The following is a 20233-nucleotide window of genomic DNA, read 5'->3' on the forward strand; positions in this document are numbered from 1 at the left end:
GCGACGCTGCGTGGAGCGAGGAAAGGTGAATATAAATGTTTATTTTATTTTTTTTTATGTGTGTTCCGCAGGATGATGGGGCACATATGAGCAGGATGATGGGGCACATGTGAGCAGGATGATGGGGCACATGTGAGCAGGATGATGGGGCACATGTGAGCATGATGATGGGGCACATGTGAGCAGGATAATGGGGCACATGTGAGCAGGATAATGGGGCACATGTGAGCAGGATAATGGGGCACATGTGAGCAGGATAATGGGGCAAATATGAGCAGGATGATGGGGGACATATAGCAGGATGATGGGGGACATATAGCAGGATGAGAGACCTATAGCAGGATGGGGGACACGCACATACATACACACATATATATATATATATATATAAATAAATATATATAAGGATGGGGATTATATACAAGGCAGGAGAATCATTACCAGGATGGGGTATCTTACTAGAAAATTTGGGGACATTACCCCCATAATAGTGTGTCAGCAGCAGATCCTCGCCTCATAAGTGTGTCATGACCACATTTTTTGCTTAAAATTTTATTTTCCTATTTTCCTTCTCTAAAACCAGGGTGCGTCTTATGGTCCGGTGCGACTTATAGTCCGAAAAATACGGTAATATACAAGTGTGTGTGTGTGTGTGTGTGTGCGCTAAAGGAATCCGCACCGTCACATTTACAATCACGAAATTTTGCACAGACCCTCCATGTGACTCAGGGAACGTCATAGACTATGTTTGGGCGGGAAAATTTAACTCCGCACTTTACAGTTAGGCTATGTGCCCACGCTGCGGAATATTCCGCGGCAAAATCTGCGCAAAGCCGCGGATTTCCCGAAAATCTGAAGCACAGGTACTTCCCAGCCATTTCTATGGCATTTTGGAAATACTGTGCCCACGCTGCGGATTTTTCCGCAGCGGATTTTGGTCCGGAAAAATCTTCAAATTATTGTTGCGGATTTTCATCCGGATTTTGGCTTTAAAATTGGGGGAAAAAAAATCCGCACCAAAATCCGCACCTTTGAAAAGGTGCGCATTTTGCGGGAAAGCTGCGGATTTTGATGCAGAAAAATCTGCAGCTACATTCTCCCGTGGACACAGCCTTACTGTCCAAAAATCCTGCTTCCATTAAACTGAATGGAGGTGGGAGCTATAGGTTATTAATAGCAACTGTCAGTGGTTGCTATAGGAACAAAATAAACTGTTAGTATAAGAAGCTTATGTGTGAGGTAATAAGATGTCGGTGGGGGGACGGGGGAAAAGAGACAGCTGGGGAAAGAGACAGACAGACAGACAGACAGACACACACATACAGAGACTGGGAGAGAGACGGAGACAGTTACTATCCCGGGCAAAACCCGGGTACTACAGCTAGTATACCATAAAGGCCTCATTCAGATGTTCGTTTTTTTTCCAAAGAGGAGTTCCATCTCTGGTTTTCACATACAAAACACAGCTTATGGGAATGTTCACGTTTCCTTTTTTGCACATCATATGCCAGTGTAAAAATCAGAGACTCGTCAGTTTTTTACTGGCATCAAGGATGAAAAAAATACCAATACAAGTCTAGAGGTCTGTGAAATCATGGACGGGGTACAGATGGTGTCCGTGTGCAATCACTGCAATGAATAGGGGAAGCTTTGTAAATTTTTGGATGAAACACTGATGGTAAATTGGATACATGGCCTGTTCACTGATGACACTCAGGCCATTTTTTTTTTTTACCACGTCTGAACGAAGCTTAAGGCTGCTTTCGGACTGCGTTCCTCGTCTTTTTAGGACTTCCATCCAAAGCCCCCACAAAATAGGTTTCGGACGTATGCGCCAACAGGGCCACTGACTATAATGGTGCAGATGGAGTCACTGTGTGCTCTGTCGTACACCATTTTCAGAAGTATACGCCTATTGGAGGCGGACACTAAGAAGCAGTCTACTATGTTTTGGTGTCTGCCTCCCAAAAATGGTGCACGACAGAACACACAGTGACTCAGTCTGCACCATTATAGTCAGTGGCCCAGTCGGCGCATATGTCCGAAAACCATTTTGCCGAGCGTTCGGATGGAAACCCCGACAGGACAACTACGCAGTGCGATAGTGGCCTTATGCCTGCTTTACACGAGTCAATCTATCGTGCGATAGCACGATCGATCGTACCCGCCCCCGTCGTTTTTGCGTCACAGGCAAATCGCTGCCCGTGGCGCACAAACTCGTTTAACCCTCGTCACACGCACTTACCTTCCAGATGACCTTGCTGTGGGCGACGAACGTCCACTTCCTGAAGTGCGAGGGACGTTTGGCGTCACAGCGACGTCACACAGCCGCCGGCCAATAGAAGCGGAGATGAGCGAGATGTAAACATCCCGCCCACCTCCTTCCTTCCACATAGCCGGCGGGTGCCGCGGGACGCAGGTAAGCTGTGTTAATCGTTCTCGTGGTGTCACACGGAGCAACGTGTGCTGCCACGGAAACAATGAACAACCGGCGCCATTAAAAATAAAACGATATTTTGAAAGTAAACGACAAGTACACGACTCACGATTTGTGAGCGATACTGCGTCGCTCGGAGGTGTCACACGAGACGACGTCGTGCGCTATGCCGACGACACATCGCACAATAGCTCGTCTCGTGTAAAGCAGGCATTAGAGTACGGTATATTCAGACATTGGAGGATGTGTGCTTCGTCCAATAAATAAAAACAGGCAAGGCTCATAAATACTGTAACATTGTAACAATTTTATTATAGATATATATCTTATAGACATTGAGCAATCTGCACACAAAGATATATAACATAGAAATGCAATCCTTATATACACTCATATTTACATGACCAGAAAAAAAAAATAAACTGTACAAAACAAACATATTGCACAAAGCTTTTCTTAAATATAAAAAAAAAAAGTACCTTGGCTTCTGTGCATACAAAAACTCTGAACATTGAACTTTACAACATTGTCCACAACTGAAGCCACAGAGTCACTTTGGTCGATTCAGACTGCTCAGGTTAACATATAACAGCCCTAGAGTAAGGATTATCTCAAAGCAGCAAGGGAAGGTTTCAGAAATTGACATTTATATACATAGCTTAAATTCCACTTTCCAGTGTCACTACTTACACATACAAGTTATTCACATATATGCAAGCGGAAAGAAATGGCCCCATACGAATACATTGTACTGTAGCAGAGCATGTCTGATTTGGCACACGTCCTCCTCGTAACATATCTTTTACATGTGGCTTTGCATAGGACTGCAGGTAACCCGACTGAGTAAACATAATACCCAGACTATGAAACCCCCAAAAGTTACATGACAAATTAGACTCTGCTAGATCTAGGAATCTGCAGCTTGGAAGACTGCAACATTTGGCAGCTGTGTCGCCATTAGGGTCTATGGCCACATTGAGCAAGTCACATCAGCCGTGAAGAAGAAAAAAAATGAAATGCAAATATTAAATTCAGTCGTTTGCATATAAAGAACTGACGGCTCTACGTATCGTGCATATCATTACCGGGGGCACTAGGTGCAACATTTGTAAAATATACAAAATTAACAGTCCTCTGGCCCACACAATGAGGTTTAATAGAAATATTACAGAAAAATCTATTTTTTTTTTTAAATATATGTTACAAACAATATGTATGGGATCTGTGATATGTTTTACACAACCGCAGTGCCATGCACCCTATAAGTACACGTTTCCGGTGACAGGGCTTATGGGATTAGTAGGAGAGTAGATGACAATTATGGCCGGACATCTCCTCTCATCGTCCTTAGATCACCCATCTATGATAGTGGCACAGTTGACAATGGATTAGAGGGGAAAATAAAAGAAAACAAAACTCCAATACCATCAGGACCACTTTATCACCCCATACATGTTTCATTAAATCAGCTGTATGACAAAAAACATGGCTACTTCATTCATTCAAACCTTAGGCTATGTGCGCACATTGCGTATTTGCATGCAGTTACGCTGCGTTTAACACATTGCGTAACTGCATGCGTCCTGTGTCCCCAGCACAATCTATGAAGATTGTGCATTATCCATGCATACGTTGCATTTTAGAACGCAGCGATTTGCATGCTACCAAATCGCTGCGTTCTAAAAAGCAACATGTCACTTCTTCCGTGCGCTTTGGATGCAGCCCCCGCTCTGTCTATGGGAGGGGCTGCATCCAGAGCACATGAAATCGGCTTTTTCACTGCATTCATTACGCAGTTTTTCTGCAGCGATTTGAAGCGCACGTGTGCTGTTCAAATCGCTGCAGAAATTTCTGCAGGGACAGAACGCAACGTGGGCACAGGCACATAGCTTTAATACTACAGCTCAGCCCTATTCCGGATAAATGTGGCAGAGTTGTAGTGCCAGACAACCTTTTGAAAAAAGTGGTGCAATTTCTCTGAGAAAGCATGTTTTCCCAATGCCCTACAGTCCCTTTAAAGGGAATTTGTCACCATCTGGGGACATCATAATGTAGGGGCAGAGACCCGGATTCCAGTGATGTATCACTTACTGAGCGGTTTGCTGTTATTTTGATAAAAATCAATGTTTTCTCTGCTGCAGATATAGCAGTTATACAGAGCTCATCAATATGCTGGACTACCTGGCAGCACACCAAGTAGTCATGTAATGATAATCTCCTGCTGATTAAACAAATTCTATCAAAACTACAGTAAGCAGCCCAGTAAGTGACACATCTCTGGAATCAGAATCTCTGCCCCTACATTATGCTGCTCTCAGATTAGGTGGCAAACACCAGGTGACTGATTCCCTCTAAAGGTCATGAAATACTGACCATTTGTGGTGAGATTCTATTATAAACCCTTTCCTCTCCAAAACAGGTCCCATCCTATAATAGCAGGTACAAAACAAACAAATGTCACCTATTAGCCAAGTGGGTGTGAAATAATGGTTGTACTTAGTGCACAATGACTTTTAGAGAGAAACAAGGCAATTTCTGCATAGTTTTCCCCACAAGGGAGCATAGATTTATAAGGAATGTGTAATAAATGGGTAAAGTAACATAAGAAATCCTCTCCTCTATGTCCAGCTCTGTATAAACATCACTCTGCGTCTTAAGACAAGTCTGAGCAATTTACAGTTTCATTTACAGCACCTTGGGCGGTGACAGCCACAGACAGGAGCCCCAGGTCACATTAGCATTAAAGACCAGATCAATTAGCAGAATTAGCTTTTCTCCATGGGGTTCTGTGGAATAAATGGACATGATAAGTAAACACTGCACTGCGCTCCACAAGCCACGGAGACTAGTCCATACTTCTATAGAATAGTGCAGCTCATATCATCGGGACGTCCCACTGCATAGTGTGGGGGTCTTCAGACCCACAGGAGCAGGTACAACAGCTCCACTACACGTCTATGGAGAAGACACTGCCATGTTTTACCAATGCACAAAGCTATATATTAATGTATTCAGATTAGATGCTGAACTTTGCCTTATACCTCCTGATAAGGTATTATCATTCTGCCTCCACCACTGGTACTACACATTACACCCCAAGAATAAAACACCTGTGTAATTATGGGGTCACGTCCAGCAATACTAGGGTCACCTACATAAATTGCCACACACGCACCCCACATGCAGGACAACTAGTGAGTGAAGCATGTTCACTAGTGATAAGTGGGCACTACCATGCTCGGGTGCTCAGTCGTAGCTAGTGATGAGCGGGCACCACCATGCTCGGGTGCTCAGTACTAGTAATGAACAGTTGGACACTCAGAAGGGCGTGATCCGTGTACCGAGTACAATGGAAGTCAATGAAAAATGGTCAAGTTCCCCGTTGACGTCCATTATACTCAATTACACTGATCGAGCTTGTCCAAGCGTCCTACTGCTCGCTACGAGCACTGAGCATGGTAGTACCCGCTCATCACTAGTTACGAGCACCGAGCATAGTGCCCGCTCATCACTAGTTACGAGCGCCGAGCATTGTAGTGCCCGCTCATCACTAGTTACGAGCGCCGAGCATTGTAGTGCCCGCTCATCACTAGTTACGAGCGCCGAGCATTGTAGTGCCCGCTCATCACTAGTTACGAGTACAGAGCATTGTAGTGCTTGCTCATCACTAGTTACGAGTACAGAGCATTGCAGTGCCCGCTCATCACTATTTACGAGTACAGAGCATTGTAGTGCCCGCTCATCACTAGTTACGAGTACAGAGCATTGCAGTGCCCGCTCATCACTAGTTACGAGTACAGAGCATTGTAGTGCCCGCTCATCACTAGTTACGAGTACAGAGCATTGTAGTGCCCGCTCATCACTAGTTACGAGTACAGAGCATTGTAGTGCTCGCTCATCACTAGTTACGAGTACAGAGCATTGCAGTGCCCGCTCATCACTAGTTACGAGTACAGAGCATTGTAGTGCCCGCTCATCACTAGTTACGAGTACAGAGCATTGCAGTGCCCGCTCATCACTATTTACGAGTACAGAGCATTGTAGTGCCCGCTCATCACTAGTTACGAGTACAGAGCATTGTAGTGCCCGCTCATCACTAGTTACGAGTACAGAGCATTGTAGTGCTCGCTCATCACTAGTTACGAGTACAGAGCATTGCAGTGCCTGCTCATCACTAGTTACGAGTACAGAGCATTGTAGTGCAAACTCATAACTAGTTACAAGCATTGAACATTGCAGTGCCCGCTCATCACTAGTGTTCACACAGAAGAACATATACAGAATTATCTGTAATGACTGAGGAAGCATTATGATAATTGAGGCGTCCTCAGTACAGAATGTCTCCGGATGATACTGTCCCAGGTGACGTGAGCGCCCTCAGTTTATCTAAGTTGCTTCACTCCACACAGCGCAGCCCCCCCCACCCCCACCTAGGAGCCAAATGGTGGAGCTGCAGGCAATTTGTCAGCTAAAATCTGCATTCCGTGCAAAAAAAGCTGGAAAGTGGATCAGAAATATGGGACTTTAGTCAATCCCTAATTTTACACTCCTATGCTGTGTCACATGCAAACATGGAGGAAAAAAAAAAAACCAGGGACCTCGTGTATAACTAGTGCAGCAAAAAGTGGCACAGTGCCTCATAACAGCCAATCAGGATACTGTTTGCATCTGCTAATTACTTTTAGAAATATGAAAGCTGCGATCTGATTGGTTTCCTATGGGCATACTATTTTGGCCATCCCATTGCAAAAATTCAAGATTTAATATAGTAAATGGGAATTATCTGCAGTAGAAGAGACCTGAAGAGTCAGTGACCAGAGAACATGGCACATTGTATATGAATACGTCTCCAGCCCTATACCAACAACATACAGGAAAGATTCCATCATTCTGCTAGGTGCCAGATTAGGAGATATTCTGGATTATCAGACAACCACAAATATGGAAATCATCTCTAGGTAAACAAGAGAAATCTCATCAATCCCCTAATCTGTAGTCAGATCAGTCTGCTGGCTTTGTGAGATTATCAATTCTGCACCTCCATTTCTTTACAATCAGATGCTGGAATAATGGAAAGAAAAACACCGCTGTCACCAGCACCCAGTGAGGGAAATGGAGTCAGAGCGAGAAAGGTGAGCGGTCCGTGGTTATAGCAATCAATACAGCAGAATACAGAAATGACAACACAGACTGATCACGGCTGATGACCCCATAGACCCGGGCGACAGACCCCATAGACCCGGGCGACAGACCCCATAGACCCGGGCGACAGACCCCATAGACCCGGGCGACAGATGCTCATCCAGACAACAACCTCATAATACAGGATCACTCCCGATAGTTCAGGTTCTGCTTATTCTATGGGAATTGCTGACACATTTAGGGCAACAGTTGGGGTCTGTAACTTCCCCCCAGGTTACCGGATTACCATGGCTTATATGTATAACACAATATTATATCATTATTTAGGCAATTCTAGGATTTAGTCTACAGTAGTAGAGGATTGGATAAACACATACTGTACATGTAACCACCATGTACGCTTACAGAGGCTGTGCCATGTCTGAAGATCTGCAGTCATACAGATGTAGCAGAGCTGAGAGATAATGGTGCCATGGTTCATTTTACATAAAACCGCAGATGAGCTCAGTGCATCGCCATAATAGAAGGCCGCACAATATCCCTACACACAGGCCGGCTCTGCTACATCTGAGATCACAACATAAACAAACTGTGATACATTGTAACAAACTGCAACATTAGTCACATCCGGGACTCTAGGGGCACAGGTGAGAGGTGGCAGTGCAGAGCCGGAGGGGCAGAGGAGAGGTGGCAGTGCAGAGCCGGAGGGGCAGAGGAGAGGTGGCAGTGCAGAGCCGGAGGGGCAGAGGAGAGGTGGCAGTGCAGAGCCGGAGGGGCAGAGGAGAGGTGGCCGCGCAGAGCCGGAGGGGCAGAGGAGAGGTGGCCGCGCAGAGCCGGAGAGGCAGAGATGTGGCCGTGCAGAGCCGGAAGGGGCAGTGCGGAGCCACAGGGGTAGAGCAGGCCACGCAGAGTTGGAGGGACAGGGAAGAGAAGGCCATTTCTAGGAGCCAGGTATAGCCGGGGCTGAGCATCCACAGACACTACATACACAACACGAGTGGGTTGCAGGCTACAATCCCGGAGCAGCAAAATCTTCCAATCTCACAATTCCTAATGCAAGGTTCTCATATAAAACCCCAGTGTTCAGATCCCACCTCTCATGGCGGCTGGCACACAGCTTGGCGAACTGTTGCAATGCCAATGATGGGTGAAGCCAGTTGCTGTCCAGCAGCCACACTGTGCCATCACTCTCTCAGCAGCACCCTTTTCCTTGGCACATAAGGCTGCTGTATTATGTGGCACTACAAGTGCCAGCAATGGCCCAGGACTGTGTGTAGGTGGCGTGAGGCCGTGTTGGTGCAATGGTCCATGCCCCGGGGTCTCAGGGTAAGTCCGGGGATGCCCCCCGGGTCTCCTTGGCCTTCTTGCAGCTGTACAGCCACTTGATGATCCTGGCGTTGCGCTCAATAACAGAGGTGTTGCTGTTGCTGCCCGGGAGGTGCCCACTCAGCGGCTCGTCCTCCTGCAGCCCCCCATTGCTGCCTTCACCCCCGCTCCTCCTGCTGAAGCCGCTGTCTGATGTGGCCACACTGGCACTGCGCAGGCGGTGCCCTCCTGTGGGGTCCAGTGTGTCCTCCGGGGCTGCAGTGAACCTGTCCTTGCCCAGCTCCTCCACCACCTCGGGCTCCAGGCCGCAGTATTTAAAGAAAGTGTCAAAATCCGAGAAAGATCGCGAGTATCGGGAGCTGATGTCCGACTGGGATCGGTGCAGACCCGTCCTGCTGCGCTGCTCGTTCCGACACTCGGCGCTAGCGGGCGCTATTGAGACCAGGGCCTTCTCCTTGGCCCCGCCCAGGAAGAGCCTCCTGACCAGCCCGCTCCGCGCCTCCTCCGCCTCCCCGCGGTTCTTGTGCCGGTAGATGACCAGGGAGTCCGGCCGTACCAGCCTCTTGCTGCTGCCTCTCCGCACCGGGGCCCCGGGCTGGCCGCTGTCCGCCTCCTGCTGGCTCTTGCTGCTGCCCCTGGAGCTGCTGCCGGTGCTGCTCTCCGATGCCGAGCTGCCCATCACCTTCTGGCTCTTCACGTACTTGGCCTTGTCTGCCGCCAGCCGCTCCACAGCGCTCAGCGTGCCCCGGGCAGGGGTGCCGGTCTCTATCTGCCGCCGCAGGTAGTCGGGGCCCCGGGTGAGCAGCCGTATGGGCAGCACCGGGCTGTGGTGCTGCAGCTGGGACATGGGCTGCATCCTCACCGCGCTCATCACCTCCGTGGGCATAGTCTCGCCGCAAGCCGTGCACAGGTATCAGCGCTGCCGGGGACCACTCTCCACCCGTGCCCAGTCTCCGCCCGTGACCAGTCTCCTCCCGTGCTCTGCTGTGTCTGCGCTGCTCTCCCCTGGAACAGGCAGATTACTGCTCCCGGCTCCACCAATCAGCGGCCGCCGTGCTCAGGGGGCGTGTCCGGCAGCTTTCTTCCCCGCAGTGCCCTCCGCTCTGTGCTGCGTCCCCGCCCGCATGCTTTTTATTTTTTCCAGGATGTCAGAAGTGTGCAAACCCCGGAGTGGGAGCACAAGTCCCAGCAATCCCGCGTGTCACTACACAGCACACCTGAGGGTACAGGTGCACGACCACAGCCCTCTAGTGGGGGGGAGTATGTGCCCCTTCAGGACGGGCACCTACAGGGCACTAGCTGTGGCCAGAGCTGCCTGAGGGCACCAATGCCATCCTCCTTAGGGCTGTGTTCACATGTTGCTTTTATGCTGCTTTTTTTCTGCAGCAAAACCTGGCTACTCCCTTGGCAGTAAAAAAAAGCTTTCAAAAAGGAGGTTTTGCTGCTTTTTTTTTTGTTGTTTTTTTTTGTCATTTGTCTATAGTACACCTTTAAATAAAGTTAGTTTAATTCACCACAAAAATGACAAAAACGAAACAAACAAAAAATGTAGATTTCAATGGTGAAAAAAGCTGCAAAAACCCTGAAAGAATTAACATGCGGCTTCCTGCAAAAACGCAGCAGTTTAACAGCTTTTAATTTGCATAAAACTCACGAAAAAAGCATTATAAAAAAAAGCATCGTGTGAACAGAGCCTAGAGTTCTGGTTTTTCTTCTATGTGTGCTGTGATTTTTGTGGATTGAACGTGGACCCTTCCAGTCTATGGAGCTGTTCACATGCCCCTATTTTCTGCAGACAGTCCTCTAAACAATCACGGAGGCGTCCATTTTTTTATCCAATCAAAATGACCCATACACGTCTACAGTCCAGACAGCGGCCGGCGGCAGTGACGGCCCGGGATTGGCACCGCATGATGAATCCCAGAAGCTTTCAATTTAATAGTATGTTGTGCACAATGATGAGACATCTCACGCACAATACTGGTTTTGTGGTGCAGGGATCGAGCCGCACTGTGGACTAGTCAGGCAGGCTGGTCCCCGGAGGCGTCTCCAGTGACAGTGACTGACAGATCTGTGTCTATACATAGGCAGAGGTATGTCAGTCACTGGCAGCAGGCGGGGAGAAGCCGTCGGGGACCAGCCTGTCGGACTAGTCTCCTGTGCAGCTTGGTCACCAGAGGATATTGTATGTTTTTCTCAGCATCTAAAGGGAACCGGTCAGGTGCAATATGCACCCAGGACCATGAGCAGGGTGTATATTGCTAATCCCTGCCTAACCGTCCCTGTATACACTAGCATGGATAAAACGTTTTTATAAAAATCCTTTATGATATGCTAATGAGGCCAGGGACTAGTCCCCTGGGCGTTACTTCCCATGGCTAGTCAGCCCCCTTAGCATGTTAGTACACCCCTGTGGGCATGCTAACATGCTAATGAATGTGCTGCGTCAGAGGATGTTCACGCTCACCTCTCCGCTGCCATCGTGTCCAACTCCTGGATTTCGACTTTTGAGTTGTCATGCGGACTGTGAAGTCGGGTGTATGAATCCTGGCTTCTAACCCATGTAGTGTGCATGACCGAAACTCTGTGGTCATGCCCACTGAGTTGAAATTCGGGGTCGGACGTGATGGCAGCAGAGAGGTGAGCGCGACCATTCTCTGACGCTGCGTGTTCGTTAGCATGTTAGCACGCCCACAGGGGCGTGTTTACATGCTAAGGGGGCCAAATAGTCAGGGAAGTAACACCCTCATGACTAGTCCCTCATTAGCATATGATAAAAGATCTTTAGAAATACTTTTTCTAAAGATCTCTTTATCTATGCTAGTGTATACAGGGACGGTTAGGCAGGGATTAGCAATATACACCCAGAGCTGCTCATGGTTCAGGATGCATATTGCACCTGACAGGTTCCCTTTAAGGCTATGTGCCCACGGGACAACGCACCCACGGATTTTGCAGCAGGTTTGTCTGCTTTTTTACCGCAGCTGCTCCCCGGAATCCGCAGCTATCCATTGCTGCGGTATATCTGCAGAGTTGTTGGGGAAACCTGCGGAAACAGTGCCGATTTTGTGCAGAATTTCCGCCCTGTATCTACATAGTGGAGGAGCGGGAATTCCGGAGATATTTGCGCATGAATAATTGACATGCAGTTACGTGCGGCTGCGCGCAGCATTTTACGCAGCCGCACATACCGCATATCCCATAAGACAGGGGTGGGGAACCTTTTTTCAACCGGGGGCCATTTGGAAATTTCTACCAACCTTCGGGGGCCGCACAAAATTATCAATGTGAAAATGACCCTGCTATATTTGGTCAAACAATTAATTAACTTACCCCTCTTGTGGCGGCCGGAGCGGCTTCTCTTTGGTGCGGCTGTGATGTTTGGTGATACTAATCATGTTTCTTCTCACAACTGCTTTTTCATTTTTGTCTGGGTCTGGAGTGCAGTCAACTCTTTGTGATAAGATTGGTAAATCATATACATCACATAACAGATGCTGTATATACATCACAGGAGACACTGGAGGCACATATAACACATAGGAGACACTGGGACTGCTGTATATACATCACAAGAGACACTGGGGGCACATACATCACACAAGGGGCTGGGGACATGTATATGCCCCCAGCCCCTCCTGTGATGTATATGCCCCCAGCCCCTCCTGTGATATATATGCCTCCAGTCCCTCCTGTGATGTATATGCCCCCAGCTTCTCTTGTGATGTATGTGCCCCCAGCCCCTCTTGTAATGTATGTGCCCCCAGCCCCTCCTGTGATGTATGTGCCCCCAGCCCCTCCTGTGATGTACATGTCCCCGCCCCTCCTGTGATGTATAAGTCACAGGAGACGCTGAGGACATGCACATCACAAGGGGGGCTGGGGACATGCACATCACATTAGGGGCTGGGGACATGAACATCACAAGAGGGGCTGGGGCGCAGGCGCCACAAGAGGGGCTGGGGCGCAGGCACCACACAAGAGGGGCTGGGGCGCAGGCACCACTGGGGGGGCACAGATATCACTTGCAGAGCCCTGACATCAGTGGGGGGGGTGGAGGGACACACAAACCTGGGGTGATACACAGCATTGGGGGGCACACAGCACTGAGGGGAGAGGGGGCCACAAAGCACTGGACAGGGCACACAGCAGCGCCGGACTCACAGCAGTGGAGAGCAGGCAGGCACCGGACACGCAGCTCCGAGGGCCGGGGGGCGGGCACGCAGCTCAGAGGGCCGGAGGGCAGGCACGCAGCTCAGAGGGCCGGGGGTTGGGCACGCAGTTCAGAGGGCCGGGGGTCGGGCACGCAGCTCAGAGGGTGGGAAATGCAGAGCACTAAACCCGCCCACAAAGTAAGTCCTCTCTCGCTGGCACTGGCCAGCGGGAGAACGCATTGGTAAGCACAGCAGCACATATGCGGATATAAAGGGCTGGCGGCCCACAAGATGGCGGTGGCAAAATTGGAATCTGCCCGGGGGCCGCATAAAAGAGCATGGCGGGCCGTATACGGCCCGCGGGCCGGAGGTTCCCCACCCCTGCCATAGGACAACATAGGGAGTGTTTGTACTTGCTAGAACCTGCGGATTTATCTGGAAAATCCAGATAAATCCACAGGTTTTCTGCGGCAAAATCTGCAGGTACGTTGTTCTGTGGACAGATAGCCTAAGGGTGGCTTTACATGCCGCGATATCCGGCCCGATCTCGCTAGCATGAGACCCGCCCCCATCGCTTGTGCGCGACGGGCATATCGCTGCCCGTCGCGCACAAAATCGCACACCCCCGTCACACGGACTTACCTGCCCTTCGACGTTGCTGTGACCGGCGAACCGCCTCCTTTCTAAGGGGGCGGTCCGTTCGGCGTCACAACGACGTCACTAAGCGGCTGCCCAATGAAAGCGGAGGGACGGAGATGAGCGGGACGTAACATCCCGCCCACCTCCTTCCTTCTGCATTGTGGCCGGAGGCAGGTAAGGAGATGATCCTCGTTCCTGCGGCGTCACACTTAGCGATGTGTGCTGCCGCAGGGACGAGGATCAACTTAGCCCCAGCGACAGCAGCGATAACTGGCAGCGGACCCCCATGTCAGCGAGGAGCGATTTTGGACGTTTTTGCAACGATCCAAAATTGCTCCTAGAAGTCACACGCTACGACATCGCTACAGCGGCCGGATGTGCGTCACAAAATCCGTGACTCCAATGAGATGTAGCGAAATCGTAGCGTGTAAAGCCCGCTTAAGAGTTCAACATACCTGGCTGGGATAATACCGCTAATGTCTGATACATGTCGCCCACGGATTGGGCAGCAGGTATCAGTTGTCAGGTTCCCTTTAATGACGATTTCTGCTCATACATGAACACTTGTCAGCGCTCATTTATGGCCTCTCTGCAAAGGCCACCAAACCTTATGGTGACAGATCAATTATTATTAGGCTAAGACCGCACTTTGCGTTCTCCTACATGCAGTTCTAAACGCACGTTTTGGGCTTAATTGATTTGACCAAAGTTGCCTTTTTCAGAAATTTAGCGCTGAAAACGCATGCGTATTTACCGCGTTTTAGATGCGTCTTCAGCGCTTTTTAAATGCTTTTTCACCTGCGTTTTGACAGATGCGTTTTGAACATCAAGACACTGCTAAATAAAGATTAAATAGTCATACAGAATGAAAAGAGAGAAAAAAAGGATCAAATCTATATTAATGGGAAAAATAATGAAAATAGATATATTTCATGAAATTATAGCAGTAAAATACATTTTATCGCTAAAATAGCAATAAATGCATATTTTTCTTAAATTTAATTATCGGACTATGTGTGTGTGTACAAGGACATATCAAATCATTATTTTGATGTCCAAAAAGCATGTTTTCTGGTCTGAAAAAGCAGGTAAAACGCAGGAATTTGCTGGAATCTTGGTTTTTGCCATTTCTCATTGACTTCAATGTTACCAAAACGCACCCAAAATGGCAAAAACAACTGACATGCTGCTTCTTTGAACGCATGGTTTTTTGCCACAAAATATCCAAATTAAACGCAGCGTTTAGAAACACAAAGTGCAGACTAGAAATCTCCATTTTCCATTGACTTTGCTGGAAAATCAAAACGCATGCCTTTTGGCATGAAAAAGTTGCTTCTCAAAACAGACCTAAAAAGCAGCTGAAACACAGGTGGAAACGCAAAGTGCGGTCTCAGCCTTATGATTGTTCTCTCCCATACGACATGCTGCCAATGGTTTTACATGAAGACAATCTATTCAGCCACTGAATGTGTTGAACATCTCCAATCAACGAGTTGAATGACGACCGGTGGCATGTTCTCACAGGCCGATGACCACGCACAATCATTCATATAAAGTGGGCCATGTCAGCTGGCCTTAACAGTATTTCACCCACACTATTCATATTTACATGTCGTTCTTTCAAAGACAAGTCCAGCAATATCTTCACATGGCCAATCTGTTCTCAATTACTGAGAAATCAGCATTTAATTCACATGCAAATGAGCTGAAGAGCTATTTGTAAATCTGAAGCCTCCGTCACCCAGCTCTATTCCCCTCCTGTTTGACTGACGTTGAATAGAACCTATCAGTCAAGCAGGAGGGCGGGGAATAGAGCTGGAGTGACCGAGGCTTCAGATCTACAAAGAGCTCTTCAGCTCCATTTCCATAGGAATTAAAATGCTGATTTCTCAGTAATGGAGGAATGGACCAGCCATGTAAAGGTATCGCTGGACTTGTCTTTGATAGAGCGACATGTGCATATGAATAGTATTGGGCAGTGATTGATTTCCTTCAAGGCTAAATTCACTTCATATTAAGGCCGGTTACAGACTTGGGCCATTCATGCCTGCAAATTGCAGACATGACTGACGAAGCTCCATTCGCTCGTCCATATAGCGGAGCGCAGGAGCTGCCTGTTATTCATATAAATTGAACCAGAATAATGTATGCTGTCATTTGTTCTATGTAGACCATTGAGCCATTTGGAAATGAGCCATGTGCAATGACTTGGTGGCTATAATGGCTCTGTAGGGGCTTTGTGGTGCACACGGTCAGCACACTTGTGTATAATACACACAGTGGAGTGTGTCCGGCACACTTTATCACCTGCCGTGAGCTCTGCGCTGAGTTATGTCCTTGCCTGTGTGTTTGTTTTCCAGCATTTTATCTATTGTTCACCTTCGGCGTGTATGCACGGCATGCCCATAGACTTCAAAGGTTATGTGTACACTAAAAAGGTTGTTATGCCGGCATACATTTTATCTGTATACAGTATCCCACATTGATAAATGCTGCAATATACTAAATAATATAACTAGCAAATCTTAATATTTTGACCCCAAAACTAGATAGTCTTAGAGTATGACCGCACTTTGCGTTTCCACCTGCGTTTCTGCTGCTTTTTAGGTCCGTTTTGAACTGCAGCGCTTTCATGCCAAAAGGCTTTTCCATAATAGTCTAGGAAAAATGTAGATTTCTCGTCCGCACTTTGCGTTTTAAAACGCTGCGTTTAATTTGCATAATTTGTGGCAAAAACCATGCGTTCCAAGAAGCAGCATGTCAATTGTTTTTGCCATTTCTGCAGCATGTTGCGAACATTGAAGTCAATGAGAAATGGCAAAAACCAAGAAATATCAAAATTCTAACATTTAACCTGCTTTTTAGATGCAGAAAACATGCGTTTTGGACAAACAAAACACATGCTTTTCTAACATTAAATTAATGGAATAATATGTCCCTTTACACACACACATAATCCGACAATTAAATTAAAGAAAATTATGATTTTATTGCTATTTTTGCATTAAATATTATAAAACCGCTATAATTTCATGAAATATGACTTTTTTCTTAATTAATTCACAAAATATATGTTTTGGTTTTTTTTCTCTTTTTTCATTCTGTTTTACTGTGTAAACTTTATTTAACAGTGTCTTGATGTTCAAAACACATCTGTCAAAATGCAAGGGAAAAAGCATGTAAAAAGTCCTGAAAACGCATCTAAAACGCGGTAAATATGCATGCGTTTTTAGCGCTAAGTTTCTGGAAAAGGCAACTTTGGCCAAATCAATTAAGGCAAAAACGTGCATTTAGAACAGCAAGTAGGAGAAGACAAAGTGGGGTCATAGCCTAATAGTGCTCTAAATTTATCAAAGTGGTTCATGCTGATTGATAAATTTGGTGCGTCTGTAGACTGTTTGCACCACCTCTTAAGGCCGCTTTACACGCTACGACATCGCTAATGCGGACTCTATGGGGTCACGGAATTGGTGACGCACATCCGGCCGCATTAGCGATGCCGTTGCGTGTGACACCGATGAGCGATTTTGCATCGTTGCAAAAATGTGCAAAATCGCTCATCTGTGACATGTGGGTCCATTCTCAAAAATCGTTACTGCAGCAGTAACGAGGTTGTTCCTTGTTCCTGCGGCATCACACATCGCTCTGTGTGACACCGCAGGAACGAGGAACCTCTCCTTACCTGCCTCCCGGCCGCTATGCGGAGGGAAGGAGGTGGGCGAGATGTTCGTTCCACTCATCTCCGCCCCTCCGCTTCTATTGGGCGGCGGTTCAGTGACGCAGCTGTGACGTCGCTGTGACGCTAAACGAACCGCCCCCTTAGAAAGGAGGCGGTTCGCCGGTCACAGCGACCTCGGCGGGCAGGTAAGTATGTGTGACATGTCTGGGCGATGTTGTGCGGCACTGGCAGCGATTTGCCCGTGTCGCACAACAGATGGGGGCGGGTACCCATGCTAGCGATATCGGTACTGATATCGCAGCGTGTAAAGTAGCCTTTAGTCTAGCTCCCTAGTGAATAAATAAAGAGGATAGTACACAAATGTCACAAAACAAAATATCTCCAGTCCTGGTGACAAGTGAAGAGCCCCATACACTATAATGGGTCTGTGGAGGAACCTTATTAGATAAATCAGAGCACTCGTCATAAGGCTAAGTTCACAAGACCGCAAGGCTAAGTTCGCACAACTGTGTAGATGATTGTCCAAGTTTCAACCAGAAATCTTGGTCAATATTTTTTTTTCTCATTTGCAATCTGTTTTTAAGCAGCGACAGTTAATAAAAATGTATCAGACCGAATAATTTGCTATGTTAAAAAATTGCAATTTATTCATAAAAATTGGATGCCATATGGTGGCTCTGTGTGGAATCCAGTTTTTTGTGTGTGTTCTCATAAACTTAAAGGGAACCTGTCACCTGATTTGGCGACTATAAGCTTCGGCCACCACCAGTGAGCTCTTATATACAGTATTCCAGAATACTGTACATAACAGCCCAGGCCGCTCTGTATAATGTAGAAAACAGTTTATAATACTCACCTACGGGGTGGTCCAGTCCGATGGGTATCGCTGCTGTGCGGTCTATCACCTCCTCTCTGCTGCGATCTTCATACTCCTCCTACCCATCCCAGTGTGGATGACGCGTCTACCTCAAAGTGCGCCTGTGCAGGACCTCAATGCCGGCTAGTGTGCATGACGTAGGACGAGTCATGCACACAGGGCTCAGAAGAAGGAGGACGGCGATCGTCGCAGAGAGGAGGCACTGAACCGAAGAGCAACGACATCCATCAGACCTAACCACCCCTTAGGTGAGTATTATAAAACTGTTTTTTACATTATATAGAGCGGCCTGGGCTCTTATATACAGTATTCCGCAGCTAATAGAGGCAAAATCTTGTGACAGGTTCCCTTTAAGTGGATGAGTCGTATCCAAATCACAGAAGAAACTAGTGCGTGCTGCGTTGTTTTTTCAAGCGAAAATTGCGTCCGTGAAAGAAAATGCTCCTCTGCGCTGCCCCATTGGATAGCATTGGTCTGATTGCTGTCCGCATGCTTTGTTTTTTCAATGATAGCACTTGATTTAAAATACAGTCCTGTGAACTAGGAGTCCCCCATAGAACTGATTGCCAGATTGCTCATTATCCGCTGTGATTGTTACTTTTTTCACATAAATCCAATGCTACATTTGTAATGCGAATAATCCTAAATGTGGAGGATGAGGTTACTTTTAGAGGTTACTGTCTTGGTTTGAAATGTAAATTCCGTGGTGTTTGAAGACCTTATTCTCCTGCCGTAATTGTAGCAGTCTGTGGCTTTTGACAGTTTGCCCTTGTAATGTGGAACAGAAGTGTAAAAGAGGGATATGCATAATACGGAGTAAATTATCCTGATTGGATTGTCACCTCCACCTCGGACAATGACATGATTAGCTGGTGGCATGTTGGTTCATGTCCACGTAGAGAGTGTAAATCCACCAGGTGATAAAAGATGGGGAAAAATTGGTCAATACATGAAAATTATCATAACAGTTGTCTTTAGCCCTTCACCATTGACAACAACTTTCAGTTTTGTGCTTTTCTTCTTCCCTTCTTCCAAGATTTATTTTTTATATTTCTGCTGACAGCATTTTTTTTTGTGGAACGAGTTGTAGTTTTGAATGACATCATTCACTTTACCATATAGTGTGCTGGAAAACGGGGAAAGACTTCCTATGAGTGCACGGGACCAAAATCCAACCAATAGACCACCAAGAGAAAGACCAACACATGCACTTGTAGGGTTAAAAATATTTCTTTATTGATCCAAAGGTAAAAACAGCCATAGGAAATGGAAATAACCCATTTAAAGAGTGGCAAGGCTTTTTAAACAGTTGATATTGAATTTTAGAATTACTACTTCCATTAGGTGGCCTCAGAATCACCAGTTTCGTCTTCTGTGAAGGGGCTATTTGCATAGTGCCAGGGGTGTGGAACCTTTTTTTTTTTCTGCCAGGGGCCATTTGGATATTTGTACCATCATTCGGAGGCTGAACAAAATTATCAACTTGAAAATTACTCTCTTATATTTGGTTAAAAAAATAATTAACTCACTCCTAATGTGGTGGAGCATATACATCACAGGAGAAGCTGGGAGCATATACATCACAAGAGATGCTGGGAGCATATAAATCACAGGGGACACTGGGGCATACACATCACAGGAGATGCTAGGAGCATATGCATCACAGGAGATGCAGGGAGCATATACATCACAAGAGATGCTGGGAGCATATAAAATCACAGGAAACACTGGGGCATGCACATCACAGGAGATGCTAGGAGCATATGCATCACAGGAGATGCAGGGAGCATATACATCACAGGAGACGCTGGGGCATACACATCCCAGGAGAAGCTGGGAGCATATACATCACAGGAGAAGCTGGGAGCATATACATCACAGGAGATGCTGGGGCATATACCCTACACAGGAGAAGCTGAGGGCACATACATTGTAGGAGGGACTGTGAGCATGCAGTGACAAGCAGAAGGGTAACAATG

The 20233-nt window shown here is 47.2% G+C and overlaps 1 protein-coding gene across 1 annotated transcript; it reads right to left on the minus strand.

The window, feature by feature from the left end:
• Positions 1-2724: 2724 nt before the first annotated feature.
• On the minus strand, positions 2725-9887 carry FAM110C (family with sequence similarity 110 member C). Its single transcript, XM_075341051.1, has one exon. It carries the CDS (start codon positions 9789-9791, stop codon positions 8901-8903), a length of 891 nt encoding a protein of 296 aa, XP_075197166.1. The 5' UTR covers positions 9792-9887; the 3' UTR covers positions 2725-8900.
• Between the last annotated feature and the right edge of the window lie 10346 nt (positions 9888-20233).

Source organism: Anomaloglossus baeobatrachus, chromosome 3, assembly GCF_048569485.1.
Source record: "Anomaloglossus baeobatrachus isolate aAnoBae1 chromosome 3, aAnoBae1.hap1, whole genome shotgun sequence".
Classification (NCBI taxonomy): domain Eukaryota; kingdom Metazoa; phylum Chordata; class Amphibia; order Anura; family Aromobatidae; genus Anomaloglossus; species Anomaloglossus baeobatrachus.